We start from the raw sequence: 22225 nt of genomic DNA, 5'->3' as shown, positions 1-22225 counted from the left end.
CAAACCATCCTGACGACAGCAAAAGGCAGTGACAGCCTTTCTGAAACAAGCGGAATTTACTGGTCACTCTGATTGCAGCAGGCAGTGTCCCGCGCCAAGCTTTAGCAGAGCCCTTATCAGCAGGAGTGGCAGCTGTACCCAGCCTCTGCCGCTCTGGATCCAGGCCAGACTCTTCTCCCTCCTCCAAAACATGCAATTTCTTGTGTCTTTAGCCAGTGGGTCTCAAGGGTGTCTTTGTTCCCACTTTATTTGCTGTGATCTTCCTTTCCCAGCTGAACAGCCCTGTCTGGGCTCTTCCCACTTTGTGCCAGCATCTTGTGGTTTCCTAGCTGAGGGCAGGAGCTCGCTCCTTCCCCCTGGAGTGGAAGCAGTGGACAGAAAAACAGGAATCACAGAATCGCAGAATCATTAAGGTTGGAAAAGACCTGTAAGATCAAGTCCAACCATCAACCCAACACCACCATGCCCACTAAACCATGTCCCACAATGCCACGTCCACACAGTCCTTGAACACCTCCAGGGATGGTGACTCCACCATCTCCCTGGGCAGCCTGTTCCAGTGCTTCACCACTCTCAGTAAAGAAATTTTTCCTAATCACAGAATCACAGAATCACTAAGGTTGGAAAAGACCTGTAAGATCATCAAGTCTAATATCCAATCTAAACCTCCCCTGGCTCAACTTGAGCCCATTTCCTCTCATTTTATTTCTAGTTACATGGGAGAAGACACCAACACCCACCTCAGACAGCCCTGCCTTGGTCAGGCCATGGAGGGCTGGAACCACTCCTAAGGGGCTCTGGGCTCCAAAAGGCTGTTTGCACCATGCAAAGATCCTGGGGCTCACAGGGAGCATCTGGGGCTCACTGAAATGGCGTAATGGAGGGCAAGGCAGAAGTCAGGTCCTGAACGTGAGCCAACTGCTGTTAGCCAACTGCTAAGGACCAAGCTGATGGCTTGCTCTCCTCCCCTGGGCACTTCGTGGCTCCCAGCCCTGCCCGAGCATCCCAGCACCGCCGCTGCAGAAACGCCCTGATGGCCATTTTATCTCATGGTAAAACACCAGCACTGCTTTTGCCCCCTGTCACTGTGCTGGTGAGGCTTGGCTTTCCTCCCCGAAGAGGACAGTCTGCACAGCGTGATGGCCTGGAAATGCACATTTGATTCCTGCCTTCCCACCAGCTGCTAGAGGTGCTTCGGTCGAACCACTTCCCCTCTGCTACTCCATTCCCCGTCTGCCAAGGAAGGAGGCACTGCTGACACCCCTTCCTCTGTAAAGAGCTGTTATTGCTACTGAGCCAACACTGCTAGGACTAGGCAGTGTCATTTCAACACCAGGCTTGCCATGGTGTTCGTCTAGCCCTTTGGAGTCAGATGGGCTGTTGGTGGTCATAACTTTGCTCTTGCTTCACCCAAGAGAGGAGCAACTCTCACTTGGAAAGCCTGGCACACTGGCTCTGCAACACCAGCATGGCATCCTGCCCCTTGCCTGTACCTCTAATTGCAGATTAAGGCTGACAGGACCATCCAGGTTCTGGCCGTAGTGCACGGTCAGGGAGCAGGACACACTCCGCATCACCACTGGGATGTGTCCACGGCACAGGGTGGGAGAGGAGGAACAGAACCATTAAGACATTCACAGGCAGTGGGGCAAAAACGTATGGCTGAGGGCCACAGCCACTGTGCAAGCAAGCGTTTGCTGGTTTGGGACCCAGAGGTATAAACATGCTCACAGACAGAGTGTGCGCTGCTGGATGCACCCACAATCATTTTGTTACGTCCACCCATGCCTCAAGTCCAGGAGACCTTTTCTGTTTGGTGGCAACTTCCAAGGGTTTGAACGGCACTTTTGTGCTAACTGGAGCAAGACATTGAGAATGGTTCTTACCTCCTGAAATCATGCTGAAATGTCCATTTGCTGACTGAAAGAAGAATGACGTGCTGCAGGAAAGCTGGACTGGTTCCTGGGGCTTTTTTCTTTTTCTTTTCCCCCAGGCCAGGATGTTCTCAGCATTGCCAGCGGGGCTGGATCCTTTGCCTGTCAGACAGGCTGTCTGTGTAGGATAGAGGGGTCATAAGTGCAAATCCCTACTTTATCAGGCAGAAAATTTATTCCTAAGTCATGCAAAACAAGGATTTCATCATTCTGAGACACTGACATGTCTGTCCTTGTTGCTTTTTAAGTTATTCCTGGAAAACCATTGCTGAAACGGATGTGCTTACACAGAATTCTTCCATTCCAGTGAAAAAACATTCTTCCATTAAGCCAATCTGAGTAAAAAAAAAAAGCTCTGATCGGTCTTGTTTAAAAGCTGCCCTCAACCCCTCCCCTTGGGATTATATTTTCTTTTGGATACCGTATTCTGATCAAAATGCACAAGAGTGATGGTAAGAGCATTTTCATTGCTGATTCAGAAAATGCTTTTCATCAGCTTCTTAAAGATACATCAGTACTAAAATATGAAGGGCCAAATTCCTGCCTAATCTAAGCTGGCTTCAGTGAATCTTTACAAATTTATATCCTTGCATGCATCACAGGTTGAGAGGTTTAGGGCCAGAGGGGCCCTTGCTTGCCCTGCAGCTTGGCCTTATGCACGGAATAGGTCAGAATTCCACACACACCCCCCCAACGGCAATTTCAGCAAGCTCAAAGGTACTAGGTGGGATGGGACGTGCCCATCACTGGTTTAGAGGCCAGTATCCCCAGATGTCCCACTGGACCGCACTATGCAAGGGGCACCTCAGCATCACTTTGTGCATGGAGGTCCAGGACCAGCCCCGCTGGGCAGGCAGGAAAGGGCAGCAGCGAGCAGGCTGATGCCTTTCGGAGAGAGCCCAAATCGCCAGGAAAAGTAGCCTCCCCTTTGGCCAGCCTGGCTACCTTTCCGGCGCGCGATGCTCCCAGCAGCCCAGAGCCCATCTTCTCCCTTTCACGCCCCTTGCTGCCTCCCCCCTACCCTCAGGCAGCCGCAGCGACACAGGAGCACACTAAGAAGTCCTGAAATGTGGGGTTTTTTTATTGATTATTACAGACACATCTGCCTCCAGAGGGTTTAATGGTACTTGTAGGCCAGAGCATGGGCCACCACGCCGACCAGCTTCTGCCAAGTGGCCTGGCAGGCAGGGGTGAATTCCTTGCCGAAGTGTGCGGCCAGCACAATGATGAGGATGTCTCCCAGGAGCTGGAGAGGAGAAGGAAGGAAATCAGGTCAGCACAGTGCTGAGCACCCCTTCGCCCTGCAGAGTACCCAGGGATCAGGGGCTGGAGGGAACCCGGCTCTCTGGTGGGTGCTGGGGACTGCGACCCAGGGAACCTCTGTTAGCCAAATTCTCCGTGCAGGAAAATACTCCTGTGCTGACCATATGCACCGGTATCTACCTCCTCTGTCTCTGCTTCATCTCACACTTGCTTTTTTAGCCTCTAGACTTTATTTCCAGACCTTTTCTGTCTTTTTTCTTTTTTTTTTTTTTGTCTGCTGTGAAAACCCATGCCTACTTGAGCAGCGGGTTCGGTCAGTACCTGCTACATCCCCCGAAGTCAGGCTTAAACAGAGACTGAAACAGAGGCCATCAGCCACTTCCAGCCCCCTCAACCCCTTCCAGCCTGAACTGCTCCCACTCTTCACGCACAGTGACTTCTCAGCAGGACTTCCCACCCCCAGCCCCACTCAGCCTCACGGCATCCTTCTCCTGCTTTTCTCAAGCCACGCCTGCACGAGCCTCCAGGGTTTCAGAGCATCTCCCTATATTTGTCCCCAGACCTCTCACAGCCTAGAGCCTGGCATTTCCCTGCCATTATCAAATGCCCAACCTTCCCCTCTTCCCCAGTTTCCACCCAAGCCAGCCCCTTTCTGTTTGGTAACTAAAATACACGTTATTTATGCTTGTATGGAACCCTCCAGGCACTGAGATACTCTGCAGGGTGGAGGGAGAGAGGGTCAAGCCCTGAGCGCAGCTCACCCTGAAGTTCTCGGGGTCCACGTGCAGCTTCTCGCAGTGCAGCTCGGACAGCTTGGCGTAGGTCGCCTTGAGGTTTTCGAGGTTCTTGACGGCTTCCCCGAAGGAGGTGAGCACTTTCTTGCCGTGGGCGCGGACCTTGGGGTTGCCGATGATGGCGGTGGGGCTGGAGAGGTTCCCGAAGTTATCAAAGAACCTCTGGGTCCAGGGGTAGACGATCAGGAGCCTGGGGAGAGACGGAGGGACACAAGCAGACACAGACACTGTTAATGCTCCCAAATGCAATTGCCAGAGCTTCTCTAACCAGGGTGCAGCTGAGCGGATGCCCAGGAGCTGGACCTACCTGGCCAGGGCCTCGGCACCGCATTCCTCCACGTTGACCTTGCCCCAGACGCCGGCGATGAGCTGCTTCTCTTCGGCTGACCAGTGCACCATGGTGGCAGGCGGCTTTGCTCAGAGCTGCAGGAGGACACAGACCCCGTAGCTGAGCTGCAGACCCCACGGAGGCTTTTATCCGCTGCCGGCAGCTCCTCCCCGTCCTGCGCTGTGGGGTCATTGGCTGGGGCCGGGGTGGGGGTCCCCACCAGCGGTGGGTTGGTCTGTCCATGGAGTGGTCAGTCTGCAGTGAGGTGTGGTCTTCAAGGAAAAAGCCCTGTGACTTGCTTAACAGGCAGGCTCAGGACACAATACCTTCTTATCTCCCTCTCCTTCCCCCTGTGACTGCCTGCTCACTGCAGGCATGCACATGCCACCCCATGCCCTGCATCCTGCAGCAGGCACTGACCCACGTGCAAGGAGCTTTACAACAGCTTCATGCTGGCAGCACCCAACCTTTGAGTACTCTGCAGGATTTACAGCCTCTCTAAATTTGAGGGGTATTTCTCTGATGGGATAGATGACCTGATTTATGAACTTAGGCACTCCACAGACCCTTCTGCACAGGAGCACACTCTTGGGGATGCTGAGTGCTCTTGCCCTTGGCTGCAGCTCTGCAGCTCTGGACACACAGGCTCTCAGAGAAGCCCCTCTCCATTTTCCTAGGCAGGCACCTTTCATCAGGAGAAAGTGTGGAAAATATCAGCCTGTCAGTTCAGTTCCTCCACACCTGAACCGTGTGCTGGAGATCCACGGATGTGCAGCCATGCTTGGTGTTAATGAAACAGAGATCACCTCCCTGTGCTCCAGGTTTCGAGGAATACCTGTGTGGGATGCCGGTCCGGGGCAGGCTGTGACTGGGGGCAGGCTCCTCGGCTCTTTTGATGTGCATACAGTATTAACAAGGCAGGCACTTCACTGGCCTTTCCCTGCTGGGAGATTAAATGCCTTGCGCAAGGACAGCAGGACCCACGGTGTTACAGCCAGACCAGCAACATCCATTCCCACCAGCTCAGGGTCTGACCAAAGGCTTTTGGTTGACTCTGGGCGTCACTCTCCCGTTGAACTACACAGGTGTTTTCCTGTTTTTCAGCCTTCAGGTGAAGTTGTGCTCCCATGCTCAGAAAGAGAAAGCCAGGATGCATGAGGTGTAGGGCATCCTGACAAGACCATGGACTTCGGGTCTGTCTGTAGGCAGTCTAGGAGGTTTCATCCAGACCTCTGACCCATCCCAGTTACAGATCGATACTGGTCCATTGATCTCACCGGAGCCACGCTGAGCAGTGGCACAAGCCCGTCACTACGATCCAGTTGTGGCGGTTCACGTCTGCAGTCATGCTTCAGCTCCTTGCCGCAGCGTCCTAGGAGGCATTATTAATTTTTCTGAATTTCTGAATCCTAGGCAAGGCCCACAGGCCCCTTTCAGCAGCAAGCGAGCCGCCAGAGTGCTCTGATAACACAGCGTGGAGCAGAGGCTGCTCAGTGCAGATAAATCTATCGTGCAGGTGGCCAGCGCTTGCTTTAGTTCCTTACCTAAAGAGCAGGCACACGGTCACACGCCTTCAGTTCTTAAGGAGATCTGACGACTTCAGAAGTTGTCAGTTTTCAATAAGACAGGACTCAAAGAGTGAAATCAAATATGTGCAAGCCTAAATTCCCATCATGCAGATATTCCCATCATGCGAGTCAGCCAGCCCATACAACTGAGCACAGAGCTGACCAAAACAGCTGTACGCTCAGCTGGGGGATGACAATAAATGACCTAGCATGGTCTTTTCATTTATAACTTCTCTTGTCCTTTAGTCTGCATTTCCTGGCAGACCCACATTGAAAATAAAATCCAAGCTACATCTGGGTCTATTATTAGCAATGCATTTGCCTCATCTGTGATAGGAGTCTCATTTTCAGCTCTGCAGAGCTGAACTTTAAAAGAGAGAAGATAATGATGCTTTTCTTCTGCATCTGAACCAGCAGCATGAAAAAGCTCAGGGAGGGGTGGCAGAGAGCAGGAGGAGTGTGAAGCTGGGACAAGCGGGACAACATCAAACACAGAGGCTTGGAGGAGAGTATTAACTGCAGTATTAATATTTAAAAAAATGTGATTAATAAGTGCTGGTTTTCTGGACTCTGCAGAAAAGCAGGCACAGACGTTGCCTGTAGCGAGAAACCTGAGGTCCTGGTCCCACGCTTTGACCCGTGCAGGGTCTGGTTTTACCGGTGCAGTTGCGGGAGCAGGACCGCTTCTTCACAGGGTGGTTAATGATGGTCACAAAGAGCTGAGGGAAAGGGGAAGGGGGAAGGCAGAGGAAACAGGAGGAAGAGAGGCTGAAGTCGTTCCAGCTGTTTCATCGAGGCAAGCTCATTTGGTGCTGCTCTTCCGTATTGATTCCTTTTAATGGCTTGTTTTATACCCACAGCAATTCTTTAAACTCTTTAAATCCCATAGGACAGGCACTCATAGAAAGGGAATAATAGCAGGTGAATCAGCCAGCTAATCGGGTTAGGGTCATATCAGAGACTTGTATGCCTCTGGATGTGGACAGTCCATAGTAGCAACGACCTTTTACAGCCAGTCTGGGCTGTAAATTTATATATGAGCTTCAGACTACTCCTACCTCACTCGTCCTTTTGGCTGTGTCCAGTCTAGTACTGGTGCCTTGATTTAACTTGAAGGCCAGAGCTAACTTTCCACCACCACACTGCTAACACAGGTACCCTGTAAAGGCTTGCTCCAGAAAATGGTGCTTGGGACAAAAGGGGACTTCAGGATACCGTCCAGGTGAACCCCAGATTTGGGACCAGAGCAAAGCCTTACATAATGCTCACAGACCAGCAGGAAACCAGGGGAGCAGCTGCTATAAACTCATTCAGGATGTGGTCAAGGACAAATTCAGGGGAATGCAGAGCAGCAGCAGGCTGGTCTGAATCACCATGACTTATACAGCTTTCCCTGGTTGGGACTGTCTGGTTACTAGCCTGAACATGAAAGCCAAGGAGAATTTCTGAAAATGCAATTTTTTTCCTTAGGAGGGAAAGGGAGAATAGGAAAGACCACAAACAGAAGAGCTACGGGTGCACCACGGTGGAGATCCAGAGCAGATTGAAGTTTTGCAGCAAGCAGGCAGAGAGCTTGATGTTATTACCGCGAGGAGAGTTATCTAATTTAGCTGTGGCTCATCGCCCGAGGCACTCTGCTTTCAACACAAAGACATTTCAAATTGTTTCTGTGCCGTAACAATAAACTAAGAGAAAATATAACTGCAGGTTACATGAATGCCTCTCTGCCCCTAACGTGGATCTCTGATTTCAGGATCCAGGTTTAACCCTTTGTACCCTTTAGGTCTGACTCCAAGAGGTGCAGAGCACCCCTTGCTCTGACTGCTCTGGCCTGAATTTCATGCTACATAATGACTTACTTACCATGCAAGCGTGGGCCTCCGTCTTTTAATTGACTTAGAGCCTTTTACTGTATTGCTTTAATTTTGTAGGAAATCTCCTGGGTCTGAAATTTGGGTCTCAGGGGGCACTGTCTGGAGGTTGGGGACTGGTTGCAACAGAAATGCACAGAGGACCTCCAGGGCATGGCAGGAGATGTGACATGACCCTGTTCATACCTCCCTGTCCCTATATCCCTGTAAAGGGATTCACCAGGACATACTCAGCCTTAAAGCCAGGCCAGTGTCATAGGCTGTGGGGTGTTCAGAGCTGAGGAAGGTGAAGGGATGAGAGGCACAAGGTCAGGCGTAAGAGCCAGGATATTCAGGGAAAAGCTAAAGATTTAATTAATCAGCTTCTGAGTTATCCCTCAACACAAGAACTTGGGCAAAAGCAACCCAGAAATAGGCAAAAGCAGCTTTTTTATTCGTGATGAGCTGTCTCCAAGACAGTCTCATTTAAGGCAATGTTTTTCCAGCCTACAACTGAGTTGATGGTTTGCTCTCACGCCTCACCCTCGCTGGGGTATTCATCTGCTCAGCACAAGAGGGACACAGGCTCCTGGCAAGAGGGTCCAGCCCGTGGCCTCCTACCAGAACCTCTGCCCTGGGCTGCAAAACGAGCCCGCGCGGGGTCTGGGCTGGAGGGGACACCCGAGTGGGACAGCTGGAGTGAGGGACGTGGTCGGTGCAGCACTTCCCAGGGTGCAGAGGAGAAGAGCAATGGGGCAGGGGTTGAGGGAGCCTGATGGGGTTTTCCAGCTGTGACCAGGTGTGTGATGAGTCTCCATCGCAGCACAGTGCACACTTTGCTGCTGGACCGTGCTGCACCATCGCAGCACCACTTCTCCCAGAGCAGGGCTCTGCTTCGCTTTGCCGTGCTGCGGCCGGTGTAACATGCCCGGCCACAGCAATGTAGCACAACACCCAACTATCAGCCTGACAGAGGCTGGTTGGGACCCCACCGCCCTGGCCGTGCCCAGCTCCCCCTCTATCACCCATGGGCAGCCCACTGCCGCCCACACCCTGCGAGCCCCGCACCAGATAGCTCCTCGCCACCCTCACTGCAACCCGAGATAAAAGCCAGCGCCCGGCCGTGCTCAAGATGTGACAGGCTGTTTTCTGCCCCTGGATTTAGCAGAAATGAGCTGCATTATTAGTGGGGCTGGGGTCCGGCTCTGCTGCCTGCTGCCGTACGGACAGCCGTACAGACATACCTCCATCCGCACATCAGCTGCTGCCATTTGCTAGTCACACCAGTGTGCAGTCCTGGTATCTATGGGGTAAATTGGGTTGTCCTATCATTTTTTCTTTTAGGGCTGGTGAGAGGTGTTACAGGACAGGATTTCAGGATCTTCTTCATCACTGCCCAGTGCCCAAAGGCAGCATTCACACCAGAGCAAAGTGTGTACCAACACAGCTGGTCAGGAGGGTGGGAGCTGACTCTTAGTCACCAAGCCCTCCCCTCTGCTCCTCTAGCCACATGAGTGTCCCTAAATGTCTGTTCCCCAGGGCCCCTGGGCACTGCCAGAGCAGAAGGTGAGCAGAGGAGAGAGAAAGGGATGGAAAATCAGACCCACAGAAAAGGCCCTTTCTGGGGTCTCCTGCCCATGCAGATGAAATAAGTGATTAACACAGGATAACACAGTGCCATGAATTATGGTGCCCTGGTTAGGAAACCTACAAAGTAAAAAGCTCTCAGGCATTGACGCAGCCCTGCGTGTGACACTGCGTCCCTGTGCTCACACATGAAAATCCTGCAGTGCAGCCGCACTCCTGTCTCCCGCTGGCAACTCAGCTGAACTGTGGCTAATCCGAAAGCCCTGATCCTTGGTGGTTTGCAGTATCCCTGCGGTCCTGTGGGCACAAACAGTGTCTGGAGTTGGGGGCTGTCCCGGTGCCTTTGCCTTCCTGTGACTCCGCAGTCTGGCAGGTCAGTGGGGAATTGCCCTGGACTCAGCTTTTTTGCAAATGCAGCTCTGCTGATGCAGGGCTCAAACTCACAGCTGTCAATTCAGGAGAGCAGAAAGTGGCCAGAAAGACCCATTGCCCAGGGCTGAACCCTGGGTTCTTTACAGGCCCAGGAAGGGAAGAGGCACAGAGCTGAATAGGTGCTGGCAGAGGAGGTCAGGATCAGCCTGTGGAGCACAGAGGGTCCGGGCTCGCCTGTTGTGGGACGGGCTGGGGAGGGAAACCCCCGCAGGAGGGAGGCCAGCAGTGCCAGGCAGGTTGGAGGCCATCCTCAGCACCTTAGACAAGAAGCGTGAAACCTCTGGCTCTGAAGATCATGGGACTTTTGCAGTGCTCTCAAGGCACGCGTGGCTCCAAATCTCAAGAGCAGGCACCAGCCGCCTCCTTCGCTCAGCTGCTAATGGTGTCCAACTCTGCCTTCCTCCAACACTTACCACAGCCCTTGCCCATGCTCGTGCCTTGGGCAGCGCTCACGCCTGAAAGGTAAGGCTGCTCTTCTGGCCTCCGCACATCTGTCCTCACCTGCGGTCACTAAGGGAGCCCAGGGCTCCTTGGACAAAATGAGCCGAGTCTTGCTGCGAGACAAGCAGAGGAGCCCGCTGCTCCGGGAAGATGCTTGGTTGTACCCGCGCTGGGCAGAAGTACAGCATGGAGAGTAGGTACCTCTCCACACATTTAAACCCCAGAGACTTCAGAGTAAGGGCAAATGGCCTCACTTCCCCCCCTAACAAGACTGCAGCATCCTTTTTTCTAAGGAGCAGGTTAGCTCCAAGGGACCTAGCCAGTCCTCCCAGCACTATGCCTGCTGCAGGTCTAGCTGGCTCTGCCCGTCTTTGCTTTGCAGAGGCTCCCTTAGCACAGACCCCCCCAAAAAAGCCCCCAGCACTGGATGGGAACCACGAGAGCTGTGTCACAGACCTTACAGTCCCAGGGCGCTTGCTAATGAAAGGTGGCCCTGTGAGCAAGGAAGGTTCCTATGGGACCAAGAAGTGGATTGCTGAGCTCAGACATGGACTTTTCTCCTCCTGTTTGTGGCATAGGACCAGCTGGGTCAGGGACACATTTTCTGTATGGGTTACGTTCCCCTGATGCCTTTCAAAATGTTAATGCTGGCAATGGACAGAGCCAGACCTGTTTCTCTGCCGGGACTTGGTTTTAGGAAGTCAGAAAGGGAGACTGGACACCAACCTGGCCCCCACTGCTTATTCAAGTAGAAGAAGTGGCTCTGGAAATGGGATGGCACCTGGGGCAATCCCTTTGCAGCCACTGAGCAGCTGTTTGAGGGCTGCCTGTACCATGTACCCCTCACAAGGGAAAGCAGCCCCATGCCCTGCCTGGTGCACCAAAATCCTGTGTGTGGGGCAGCCCTTAGAGAGCCTCTCTCCAGCTGTCCCAGCAGAGGCCCTGGTGTTCGGCAGCTCATCCCAGCACCTCTGTGGTTGCAGAACCTGTGGGTGAACCAGGGACTGGCCTGAAGGTTGTTACTGATGATGGTTGGACTTGATGATCTTACAGGTCTTTTCCAACCTTAGTGATTCTGTGATTCCGCAATTTTGCTCAGGTCCCCACCGCACCAAGCCATCATCCCAGCGTCATGCACTAGGCAGAGCCCCTTTCTCCCAGGGAGTCCCAAGTAACAGCATCTCTGAAGGGCTGAGCTGAGACCGAGGTCGGGGAACGTCCCACAGACCCTGTCTCACCCCAGCCCAGAGGGACACGTTATTTCGAGGCTCCTCTTCAGACATCCAGGCAAAAAGGCAGCTCTGACGCCAGCATCGCCTGCCTAGCAGTCTCAGACGTGGCTCTCACTCACATGCCCGGGACTCAAGCCTGTTTTCTGCAGCGGGATGTTTTAGCTATTTCTGCCGTATTGCTGTGGTGGGCTTTCCCATCATAAATCGAGTGCAATGAGTTTGCACCCGCGGCAGGGTGCTGAGTCACGGCAGCCTCTCCCAGCCCGGCTGCAGCACGGGGCTGCGGCGGGGCGATAACTTGCGCGGCACAAACAGGAGCCCGTCTGTGCAGAGATAAGGCAGCCCTTGGCTGAGGAGCAGCATTCCCTTTTATGCTGTGTCAGACTTCTGACGCGGCAGAAAATATTTCTGCTGAGGCAGTGTGGCAACCAGCTGAAAAATATATAGATTTTTTTTTATTATTATTCTTAGCAGAACCAGGAGAGAGAGGGAGGCTCTGGGTCACCTGGGCAAGTGTGGGCTGCTCACCCCCGCAGCAACGTGGTTTTCATGACTGCCCTCCATCCCTGGGCAGAGCCCATGGCAGGCTCAGGTGACTCATATTCCCAAAGGGACGGTGGGACATGTCCTGATAACCAGCCCCTCTTCTCCATCCTCCCCTCTTGCCCTGTTGCAAGTCTGTGTGTTGGCAGAGGGAGTGAAATGCGCCAGCTGCTTTTGAAACCTTTCCTATTTCCATAGGAGAGGGAAGCACACCACTTTGCCTCCCCTCCCAGGGAAAGGCGGGATCAGAGGGCTCCCCTGCTTTCATTTGCACTGGCCGGCAGGCAGAGCTCCTTGCAGGGAAACTGAGGCACCGAGCAGGGCAGCTGCACCCAAAGTGTCACGAAATGCTCGTGGCAGAGCAGCGTCCCCCTCAAGAAAGGGGGATGTTTGCCGTCCCATGCCCGGCTCCTACACCAGGGATACAGCAAGATATAATCTTCCTTAGCCAGACTTTCGTTAGCATTCCAGCTGGAAATTGATGCCAGGCCAATGTGGTGTTTGTGAAATGCCCTCTCGACCGTACTGAGCACGACTCCTTGCAGGCGGGCACTGAGCCTGCTGTGCTCGGGGCAGGCTCTTGCATGTGCCTTAACGCTGGCCTCTTTCACTGGGATTGAGGAGCTGTTGGGTACATGTGGTTTAGGGTGATTCAGAGCACAAAACATTTGCATTCGGAAGCATTACGCTGTCCAGACTGAGCTCCAGTGTATCGTAAGGCACAAAATTCACCTGGGATCTCCTGTCATCCCAGGAGCTGGTGTTTTACATGAGCCCCTTCCAAACAGGCACACAATCAGGATTTCAAGGCACCATTGCTGCCCTGGGAAGCGCCTTTTCCTTCATGTTTGAAATGTGGCACTCCTGGGAGCAACCCCTGTGCCGGTTCATTCCTAAAAAAAGCAACAAACCTTTGGGCTGATGCAAATGAAAGCAAACCCTCTTTTTCCAGGCTGGGAAACTGAGGCACGGGTTTAAGGAAGGGAGGGGGAAAGAAAAGCAAGGCTGGCCAAGCCACCCTGGGAGAGTCGCTGGGGCAGACCCGGCTTGGTCCCCCCAGGACCCTCTGCCTCCCCGCGAGCCCCCTGCGGCACTGCGTGAGTTGTGCATTTGGCTTTGCCCCGGGGAAGGTGCATTGCAGATGCGGGGGCCCGGACCCACAACGGCAGACCCCATGCCCTGCACGGGTCCACAGGCGGGTGCAATTTCGGACTGTGGCAAACCCGCTGCCGTGGGAGGGTTCCTGCTCCCTCTAGTGTCGGTGAAACCCCACGGCGTGCCGAGGCCAAACGGCAGGGCAGGACGGGGTGAGAGGGGAAACTGAGGCACAGCCCTGGACACCCAATTGTGCTGCCAGCCCACGAGCATGGGGCAGGGAGATGCCTGGTGGTACCAGGGCTCCCTCCAGACCATGTTCCCATCAGTCACTGGGATTTCCAGAGGAATCCGGATGGCTTCCTCTGGATTCGGATGCCCCAAATTCCTCTTCCATCCAGAGGATTCGGACGCCCCAAACCCTTCCCCAATCTGGGTGCAGATTTTCCATCCAGGCTGTGTTTGCTGCTAACCACTGCTAATCTGGGGCTTAATCCAAAGCCATTCTGAGAAGTACAACCCAGGTTTGGTTCCCCGTGTGACGAAGGGCCGAGGAGTGCAGAGCAGAGCTGGGGGGAATGAGCTGCCTCACCTACTCCAAGGCTTGACTTATCCCACTGATTTCCAGAATGTTACCAACATGAAGCCAGAGCAGCAGTGCGGCTGCTCCCCAGTGCTTTGCACTCTCATTTGCACACCAGCAAGGTGTGTGAAAGCACCTTGCACCCACCACCCCAAATCACCCGCTGCAGGTCTCCAGCCCACGGGGTCAATCCTCTCGTGGGGACAAAGCAGCATCAGAAACAGCCCAGTGGGGCCGGGGAGGGAGCGGAGAGCCTTGCGAGGGGCTCGCTGCTCCCTGTGCACACAGCAGACCATCCGACTGGGCGTGAATTTTGCTCCTGAGCTGACCTTGGTGATAAAGAAACGGACCTTGGGCATTAGCGTGAGGCACGTGTGCGGGGCCGCCAGCTGAGAAAGGGGTGAGGACGGTGTCTCCCTGCCCCGATAAATGCCTTATTGCCCTATTGCCGGCACAGCATGAAGCTGTGCTGCTTCAGTGAACCCCTTCCCCAGTTTAGTAAAGCTCTCTGCTGGCAAATCCAGTTTTGCCTTCTCGGCAGCTGACTCCCAGGAGGAGGGCTTCACCCCGTCTCCATCAAGAGCAAGACATCTGGCTACTGCATTTTCTGTCTTTTCTGGGCTGGGACCAAGTCCCTTCCCACATCTTCCGGGTCTGAGGAGATGAGCAAGGACAGACTTTTCCCTAGTTCCTCCCTTTTCCTCCCCTGTACCCCTTTCAGCCTTTGTTCTGACCCTGTAGCAGCACTCAGGGACTCTCACATACACCTCTTTTTAATGGGCATCACCCACAGGCACAAGCATTTGAGAGGCTGATACTTTCTCATTGCATGCTCGGCCACAGAGACAGCAGACCCATTTGGAGCTGCTGCGGACTGGGAAAGCTCCAGGTCACCTCCCGGTGCCTTGGTTTACAGAAACTGGCTCAGCTCTGCTGCGCTGTGTGTGTATGCCCTGGCGCAGGTGTGGTTGCCCTTTCAGGGAGTTTATCTGCCACCCCCTAACCCTGCATCTCAACTGGAGGAACTGGGAGCAAGGCGCAGGCACTGGGATGAGGTCCTGGCCGATGCAGTAACCTGCAGCAGGGGTTACCAGTGCTGCAGCAAGTCTGCAGTCAGCCTGCACGGGCTGTGCCTCTGCTCGGCCAGGGCAGAGGGAAAGAAAGGGCTGTACACCGCTGCTGTCCCCTCGGCTGTGAGAAGAGTCAGTGGTGGTGCCTGAGCTAGCGGTGAGCAACATTCCCTCGTGATGGCCCACGTGGACTGCGGTTTTTGTGCGTGGCTGTGTGGAATTTACACCCAGGATGTATCCAGGATGGGAATATGGTCTGCTTATCTCAGTTCCCTCTGAAAATAAGGCATCTGCCACCACTCCTGGGCCACCACAGGACACGCTGCGATCAGTCTCAGAGTCTCGGAGACCTCAGGGCTGGTGCTCAGCGGCAGAGCTGCTGCGGCTGCCGTCTCCAGCCTGGCTTGTTCCCCGCGGTCAGCCGGGGGCTTTCTGATGGCTGCGGTAACAAACCTCCATCAAAATGACTGCACAAATGCAAACGGCTTAGATATTTAAGATTTTCCTAACAGAATTCATCCTTGCAATAAAAACACATTCACCGTATCCCTGTGCACCGTATTTCTTCATTACTATTTTACTGGTGGGGAAAGACAGGCCCCAAAGAATACAGTAATAAATATAACTTTAGATACTGAAATCTGACCATCTTCATCCACGCTGAGGCTCTTGAGCTACAATGTTCAGCACTAAATATTCCATTTCTCCCCCTCACCAACAATGGCTATTAAAGCATTTTGTTCTCATCACTTCCTCTAGCCAAATGAAACCCTCCCAGGCATTTATTTTATTATTATTATTGTTAGTATGTTGTTTTCAAAATGCTTCATCCATCAGTGCACCAAGTGCTGCGGTTAAATCCATTCCAAGATTTAGGAAGACCCCCACGAACCTTCTGCCTCTCACAAGAACCCTTCTGAGGGCTGAGAGATTTAAATCATACCTAGACATGCTGCTGACCTTCCGGATTAAAGTGTAACTGCGACACTGCAGGAGTGTCCGCTGTCACACGATAAGGGCATAGCAAGAGGTCTGTGTGTGGAAAACCCACAAAGAAGTGGTGGGAATGGAGGTGGATGTCCCAGAGCACCTCTTCTGGTCCAGCCCAACTCAGCGTGTCCCCCAGGTGCCTGCTCATGCCCTGGTCCCTGAGGACCATCTCACAGTGCTCACTCGAACCCCATTTCCCTCTCACCGCCCCAGTGGCTGCACTCAGGGGCTCACGATGTGCCACACCCCAAAGCACCCCAACGAGAGGACTGAAAGCTGGGTGAGTTACTGCAGGATCTCAGAGTGACCCAGGGCAGCTGGAGGGAGCTGGGATGCTCAGGGAGGCATTTTGGGGACAGCCAGGGGGGAGGCTGCTGAGTGCAGGCTCATCTGGCCTCACCTGCCAGAGCAGTGCTGGGCTCCAGGGTGCACTGCTTCTAACAGAGCAAGCCAAAACCCCGTGCCAACATGTCCTTGGTCTTCACCCCATACCCAGTGAGGCCAGGGTGGTCCAGGCTGGCCAGCAGGACATGGATGTTGGTCCTGAAACAGTGGGTGAAGGAGAAGAAAGCTGGAAGGTGGAAGAGGACAGAGATGCAGATGTTGGACCATGCTGATGTGGGTCCCACAGGGACCAAAGAGCTTGAGACAGGTGTTCCTGGAAGGCAAACTCGGCACATCTTGGAGAACAAAGATGTGTGACCTGATACTGAAGATAGCATGCTGCACCGGTCAGGAAGGCAGCTGTCACACCATGGACACTGCTTTTGGTTGTGTCAGCACAAGCCACCTTTGAATGGCTCCGAGATGGGTGGCAGGGATCAAGTGTACGCTGTCTCTTCCAGTACAGGAATTAGGAGCCCTCCGAAGAAATGTGTTCAGAACAAGCATAAAGTGGTGGCTCTACATCTTCTTGCCATTATGTGTTGCAGTTACCAAAATTCAAATTCAGGAAGAAAAAGTTCTTCCTGAGCTATTACATATATATGAACCGGTTCTGGCTCAGGAATGCCCTAGACAACAAACTGCTGAGGGCTGGGGAGGTGCTTGAGGAATTACTAAGCACACTTGCTTTGTTCTTACATTCTTTTCTTAGCATCTGCCTAAGGCCACTTTTGGGGACAGGACACAAGGCCATATAGCTCTGGTCTGCTCCAGAGACCAGGGAGCTGTTCCAGGGTTTCCTTCCACATCCACAGAACTGAAGTAGGGCTGGGAACAACATTTAGGACTCATCTGCCAACCACCCTGCCACAGAGCTGGAGCTCCTTTACCCAAACCATGCCTGGCCTGGCTCTCTGGGGAGGGGGGTGCCGGGAGGAGGAGAAGGACATCTCTGGAAGGGGTCTCCAGGGTGCATCCCCTGCCGCCATCAGCAGATGGTGCGGTGCAGAGCTGCATTGCATGCCAGGGTGGACCTGGTGCTGTGGGGGTTAACGCATCTGCTCTGAGCACTGAGAAGAGAAGAGCCCTCCTGCTCCCAGGCCAGCCCTCTCCCACGGGGGGATTGCTCGGGGGTCTTCCATAAATCCTCTGCTGCTGTGAGCCCTGAGGGTCAGGAGCAGGCTGCTTCCTCGCAGCAGAGCCGGTGGGAAGCTCAGGATGGTCGTGAGTGGGGCAGGTGAGTGGGCTCTTTGCTCCGTCGTGGAAGCTTGCACTGTGCCACTGACCAGGGCTCGGTCCCGACTCCTGGCAGACGTGGACGGGGTCCATGATGCTTGCAGCTGCAAACACCCCTCTCACCCTCCTGTGCGCCGGCTCATTTCAGCTACCCGAGGAGGGTGTTGCTCCAAGGAGCTGGGCTCTGTCCCCTTTCAAGAGGGCTGGCACGGAGTCGGGGACCTCTCAGAGATGCCAAACTCTCACGTTTCCCTGCTTGCAAAGGGGAATATGCAGCCCTGCATCTGCTCAGAGAACCACTCTCCATGCTAGAGCAGGGTGCAGCCCCTTTTCCACTCACAGCTTTGTGAGGACACTTGTTCTCAGTGAAATCCTGGGGTGAATCGGTGGAATTTGTCTTTTTCCAGAGTACATAAAACTGTAAGAGTTAAAATGAGTCATCACTTAGAAAAGCAACCAAAAAGATTCACCCTTCTGTTGTGCTCTTCCTGACAGGCTGTGACATGTGAGAGCTTAGTATGGACCTGATCTCAAATTTGGGAAGGTCTTGCATTCTGCCAGTCCAGACCCAGCTCACGCTCTGCCTGCTTAAAATAGCGATACTCCCTTGCTCCAGTGCATGTTGCGGTGGGAGTGTGCCTTTTTGTTGCATAAAATGTGGATGAGACAAGGAGGTTCCCCGGTTCTTCATGCACGCAACTGATGCAGCATCCGTCTAGCACAGTCTGTGTAAAGCACAGTCAGAGCTGTGGAGGAAGAGATGGGGCATACCAGAAATTTAGGGCAATTAAAAATGACCTCTGACAGTTCCTGTACTCTCAGCGTGGAGACTGAACTGGGAATTACGGCTGCTTTAACTGATCCTGTCAGATGTTTGTGTCTGAAGATAACTTTCTCCCATAACTCCTCCTCCTTCCCCTCCATGTAATGTAGGGGATGATCTTTGATAAGCTTCTCTTGAGGACTAGAGAAAACTCCCACACATTGAAGTCTGTAGCCTTGTGCAAGCCCAGGTCGATCCATGGAACTTGTTCTGTCTTTGCAGTTATCCAAGGGTGCTGCACGGGGCCAGAAACCTGTACACTGAGACAGGGAAGGGCAGAGAGATGCTGTGGAATAGAAGCTTTATGAATTTGAGGAAAGAACAACAATATTTCTGCAATTTTTCTGAATGGACAGATAGATCTAGATATTTCTAAAGGTAATGGTTTTACAGTTTTTTGTTTCAAATTCTTTTCTAGACTTACAGGTCGATACCCTGTGGTAGATGGTCCTTCAAAGACAGGCGTGAGGACCCAAGTTAGGCACGCAGCAAAGCCTGCAAGTACCGTGGGGAGAAGACTCTAGAGATTACAGTCCTTGAGTCCTGTCCCCATCCTTCCTGGCAGCATGAGGCAGCATGAGTTTACAGAAAGAAAACTTTCTGTAAAAGCAGATCCATCTCTCCTCCCTGTATTTCTAGTGGGAGGATGTCCAGAGACCTCCTGCTTTGATACAATGTCCTGGTAATTTCCAGCTTACCTTTATCTGTGTACAATTTACACACGTTGCTTTGTGAGTAATCACTATCCGTCAGCTTAAGTAAATCTTTTTCCCTCCGTGTGTTTGTAGATGGCCTGTGTCTTGTTGGTCTAAAAGGGCCAGGCCCTACTGGTCTCCATTCCTAAGGAAGTTGCTATATTTCCACAGGCAGACCAGTATCTGATCCATTATCAGCTCCTCTTCTTTCACTGGAGATTCCCAGCAAAGCACAAAATTCAAGATCAGCCCTCTCTAATTGCAATGTCCCTTCCCTCTCTCAATTTGCATTTACACAAGCACTCATGGACTTTTTTTTTGGTTTTAAGTTGTTTATTCCCCTGCTATACCAGGCAGCCAGAGCTAGATCCTGCCTACACCGGGCATGCAACGCATACATATGTTTTCTGTCTGTGCATGGTTTCTGTGTCAGAGCGTGCATGCAGGGGGAGGTGAGCATGCTCAGACTGTTTCAGTACATCTCCAGCTAAGCTTTGCTGTAGCACAGGTTTTCTGGTCTTGGTGATGCCTCTGATCCAAGGCTTCAGACTGAAGGGCTCCCAGACTGTCCCTATTTCTTACTGCCTGTGCGTGGTTTGTGACCCTGCTGGCTTTCGTTCCAGGGCAGCTATTCAGGGATGAGATGGAGCATCCTTGTTTCATCCCACCCAGGACCAACAGCAGCCAGACCAGGACCCTATCATTCTTTTTGGGTGGCTTTCCAGCATGGGAAACCACTCGGATGTGGTCTGCTGTTCCCCTCTGCTCTACATACCTCCTGGCACTGCTGGGGAACTTGACTGTCCTTTCTATCATCAGGGCAGAGCGGAGCCTCCACACACCCATGTATCTACTCCTTGCTATGGTAGCTGTGGCCGACCTGGGCTTGTCCACGTTCACATTCCCAACCATGCTGAGGATGCTGTGGCTAAAGGCCAAAGAGATCAGTTTTGGCACCTGCCTTGCCCAAATGTTCTTCATTCACTCCTTCACAGATATTGAATCTGCTGTCATTCTGGCGATGGCATTCGATCGCTACGTGGCCATCTGCAACCCCATAGGATATTCCCCCATCCTCACCAACTCAGTGACCACCAAGATATGTGTGGCAATCATTGTGAGGATGGCCCTTGTTCAGTTCCCACTCCCAATCCTGCTGACCCGGCTGTGTTTCACCAGGGTCAGCAAGCTCTCCCATCCCTACTGTTTGCATCCAGACATCTTCAAACATGCAGGCTCAGATTATCTATGGCCTTTTTGTGCTACTCTCCACACTAGGTTTGGACTTGATCTTTGTCCTCCTCTCCTATCTTCTCATCCTTAAGACCATCCTGAAATTGCAACTTGGAGGGAGCGTCTCAAAGCCCTCAACACCTGCATCTCACATATCTGTGCTGTCCTCGTCTTTTTTATCCCCTGATCTGTGTGTCCATGATGCACCGGTTTGGCAAACACGTGTCCCTCCAGGCCTACATTTTCGCAGCCAACATCCGTTTCCTTTTCCAACCCATCCTGAATCCTATCGTTTACAGCGTGAAAACCAAAGCAATCCGTAGACGGATACTGAGGATGATCTGCCAAAGAACGATCCATAAGTCCAGGGTTGCCATTTGTCAGTAAAGCCAATATGATGGTCACTGCCAACTGTCTTATGCAAGGTTCAACCCCCAAGAAGACCAGCCAGGAGAGGGGAACATGCCAGACTTCTGCCAATGTGAGGATATGTGGCAAGTAAAGATATAAGAAAGGTAAAATGTATATGGAAGGTAAAGGATACCTAGATACCTGCAATGTAAGTACCATGGTTTGTAAGGATATCTGGTTAATGGCTCTTCAACAGATAAACAGAGACAAAAGACATGAAAAATAACAAAACACACCTACATACACAAACCCAAAACCCCAGGAGATAACAGAGACAATAACACAGACCACAACCTTCAGGTCAGTGACTGAGGAGTGGATGGAGGTGCCAGGAGAAAAGAGGTTCAAGCAGAACTTCTGAGAAGACGGAAAGAAAATTATCATGGGTCCCCTGAGAAAGAGCAGACTTAGTACTGGATATTCGATGGGGCATGTGTAAAACTTTATATGGGATGATTTAAGGGGCTTGTGAGAATGTGCAAAATGTATTATGGGATGTTTAGGAGAAGGAACAAAGAGGAGGGAAAGGAAGGATCCAGGTGGATTGGGAAGGAACCAGCATGGGAAAATGGAGCGGGACTGGTAAAGGGGCTGATGGAGTCTAAACAAGTTGCTGTTCAATGCACTCTACAGGCCATGCACCTGACCACAGCAGCCTGTCCTGTCTGCTCATTAAACTCACTTCTGGCTCTTTTCTGAGTGACCTCGCTGTCTGTGTACAGGGCTACACGTGTGGGATTTGGTGACAAACAACAAGCTGGACTAACTGATGCATGGGAGGGGACCAGAACCCAGAAAGACCCAAGGCCAGATCTGGGGAGTGGACAAACGAGTCATAGAATCATAGAATCATAAAATCATTTAGGTTGGAAAAGACCTTTAAGATCATCAAGTCTAACCATTAACCTAACCCTGCCAAGTCCACCACTAAATCATGTCCCTAAGTGCCTCATCCACATGTCTTTTAAATACCTCCAGGGATGGTGACTCAACCACCTCCCTGGGCAGCCCATTCCAACGTCTGACAACACTTTCAGTGAAGAACTTTTTCCTAATATCTAGCCTGAACCTCCCCTGGTGCAACTTGAGGCCATTTCCTCTTGTCCTATCACTTGTCACTTGGGAGAAGAGGCCAAAACCCACCTCACCACAACCCCCTTTCAGGCAGTTGTAGAGAGCGATGAGGTCTCCCCTCAGCCTCCTCTTCTCCAGGCTAAACAACCCCAGTTCCCTCAGTCGCTCCTCATCAGACTTGTGCTCCAGACCCTTCACCAGCTTCGTCACCCTTCTCTGGACACGCTCCAGCACCTCAGTGTCCTTCTTGTCGTGAGGGGCCCAAAACTGAACACAGTATTCGAGGGTCCCAGGATCTGGGCATGGATCTGGACAGGCTTCAGGTCTGCTGCAGGGTTCGAGGGACCCACGGACACAAGAGTGACTGTGAACCAAGCGGGTGAGGGTCGTGTCCTGTCCTCACCAGCCATTGAGGAGGAACGGGGCTTGACCGTGCTGGTCATGTCTACGTGAGCACTACTGGTGTCAGTGCGGGTGCCAGGGCAGGCACTGCTCTCTGTGACGGTCCTTTTGGCCACCTGGAACTGTGTGTGACCCCAGGGAGACCAGGCTGGTCACTGGACATTCGGACTTGGTCCATTGTATGTGAGGTGGAGGATGCGGGTGATCAGGAGCAGAGGGGGCCGGGTCTGGCAAGGTTCACCCTCTACGGACACGGC

At 52.7% G+C, this 22225-nt stretch overlaps 2 protein-coding genes across 2 annotated transcripts; one reads left to right on the top strand and one right to left on the bottom strand.

Annotated features, from left to right (window-relative positions):
* Nucleotides 1–3051: 3051 nt before the first annotated feature.
* LOC104264157 (hemoglobin subunit rho) lies at nt 3052–4405 on the bottom strand. Its single transcript, XM_009821104.2, has 3 exons — nt 4299–4405; nt 3959–4181; nt 3052–3180 (listed from the first exon to the last, which is right to left on the bottom strand). The coding sequence occupies exons 1-3, from the start codon at nt 4388–4390 to the stop codon at nt 3052–3054; spliced, it is 444 nt and encodes a 147-aa protein (XP_009819406.2). The 5' UTR covers nt 4391–4405.
* A 15185-nt stretch (nt 4406–19590) lies between these two features.
* LOC104264164 (olfactory receptor 51L1) lies at nt 19591–20468 on the top strand. Its single transcript, XM_009821110.2, is given in 4 exon segments — nt 19591–20090; nt 20092–20180; nt 20183–20263; nt 20266–20468. Coding segments are annotated over 4 exon segments (873 nt in total).
* The last annotated feature ends 1757 nt before the right edge of the window (nt 20469–22225 follow it).

This window comes from Gavia stellata, chromosome 1 (genome assembly GCF_030936135.1).
Source record: "Gavia stellata isolate bGavSte3 chromosome 1, bGavSte3.hap2, whole genome shotgun sequence".
Taxonomy (NCBI): Eukaryota; Metazoa; Chordata; class Aves; order Gaviiformes; family Gaviidae; genus Gavia; species Gavia stellata.
The sequence above is the reverse complement of the archived record's forward strand: the minus strand, read 5'-3'. Positions and strand labels throughout refer to the sequence as shown.

Bases quoted from the DNA above. Each gene is read 5' to 3' on its own strand.
- LOC104264157 (XM_009821104.2), bottom strand. From the start codon at position 4,390: ATGGTGCACTGGTCAGCCGAAGAGAAGCAGCTCATCGCCGGCGTCTGG. The intron at 4,182-4,298 runs GTAGGTCCAGCT...GTCTCTCCCCAG, and splicing joins GGTGCCGAGGCCCTGGCCAG to GCTCCTGATCGTCTACCCCT. The intron at 3,181-3,958 runs GTGAGCTGCGCT...TCTCCTCTCCAG, and splicing joins TGGACCCCGAGAACTTCAGG to CTCCTGGGAGACATCCTCAT.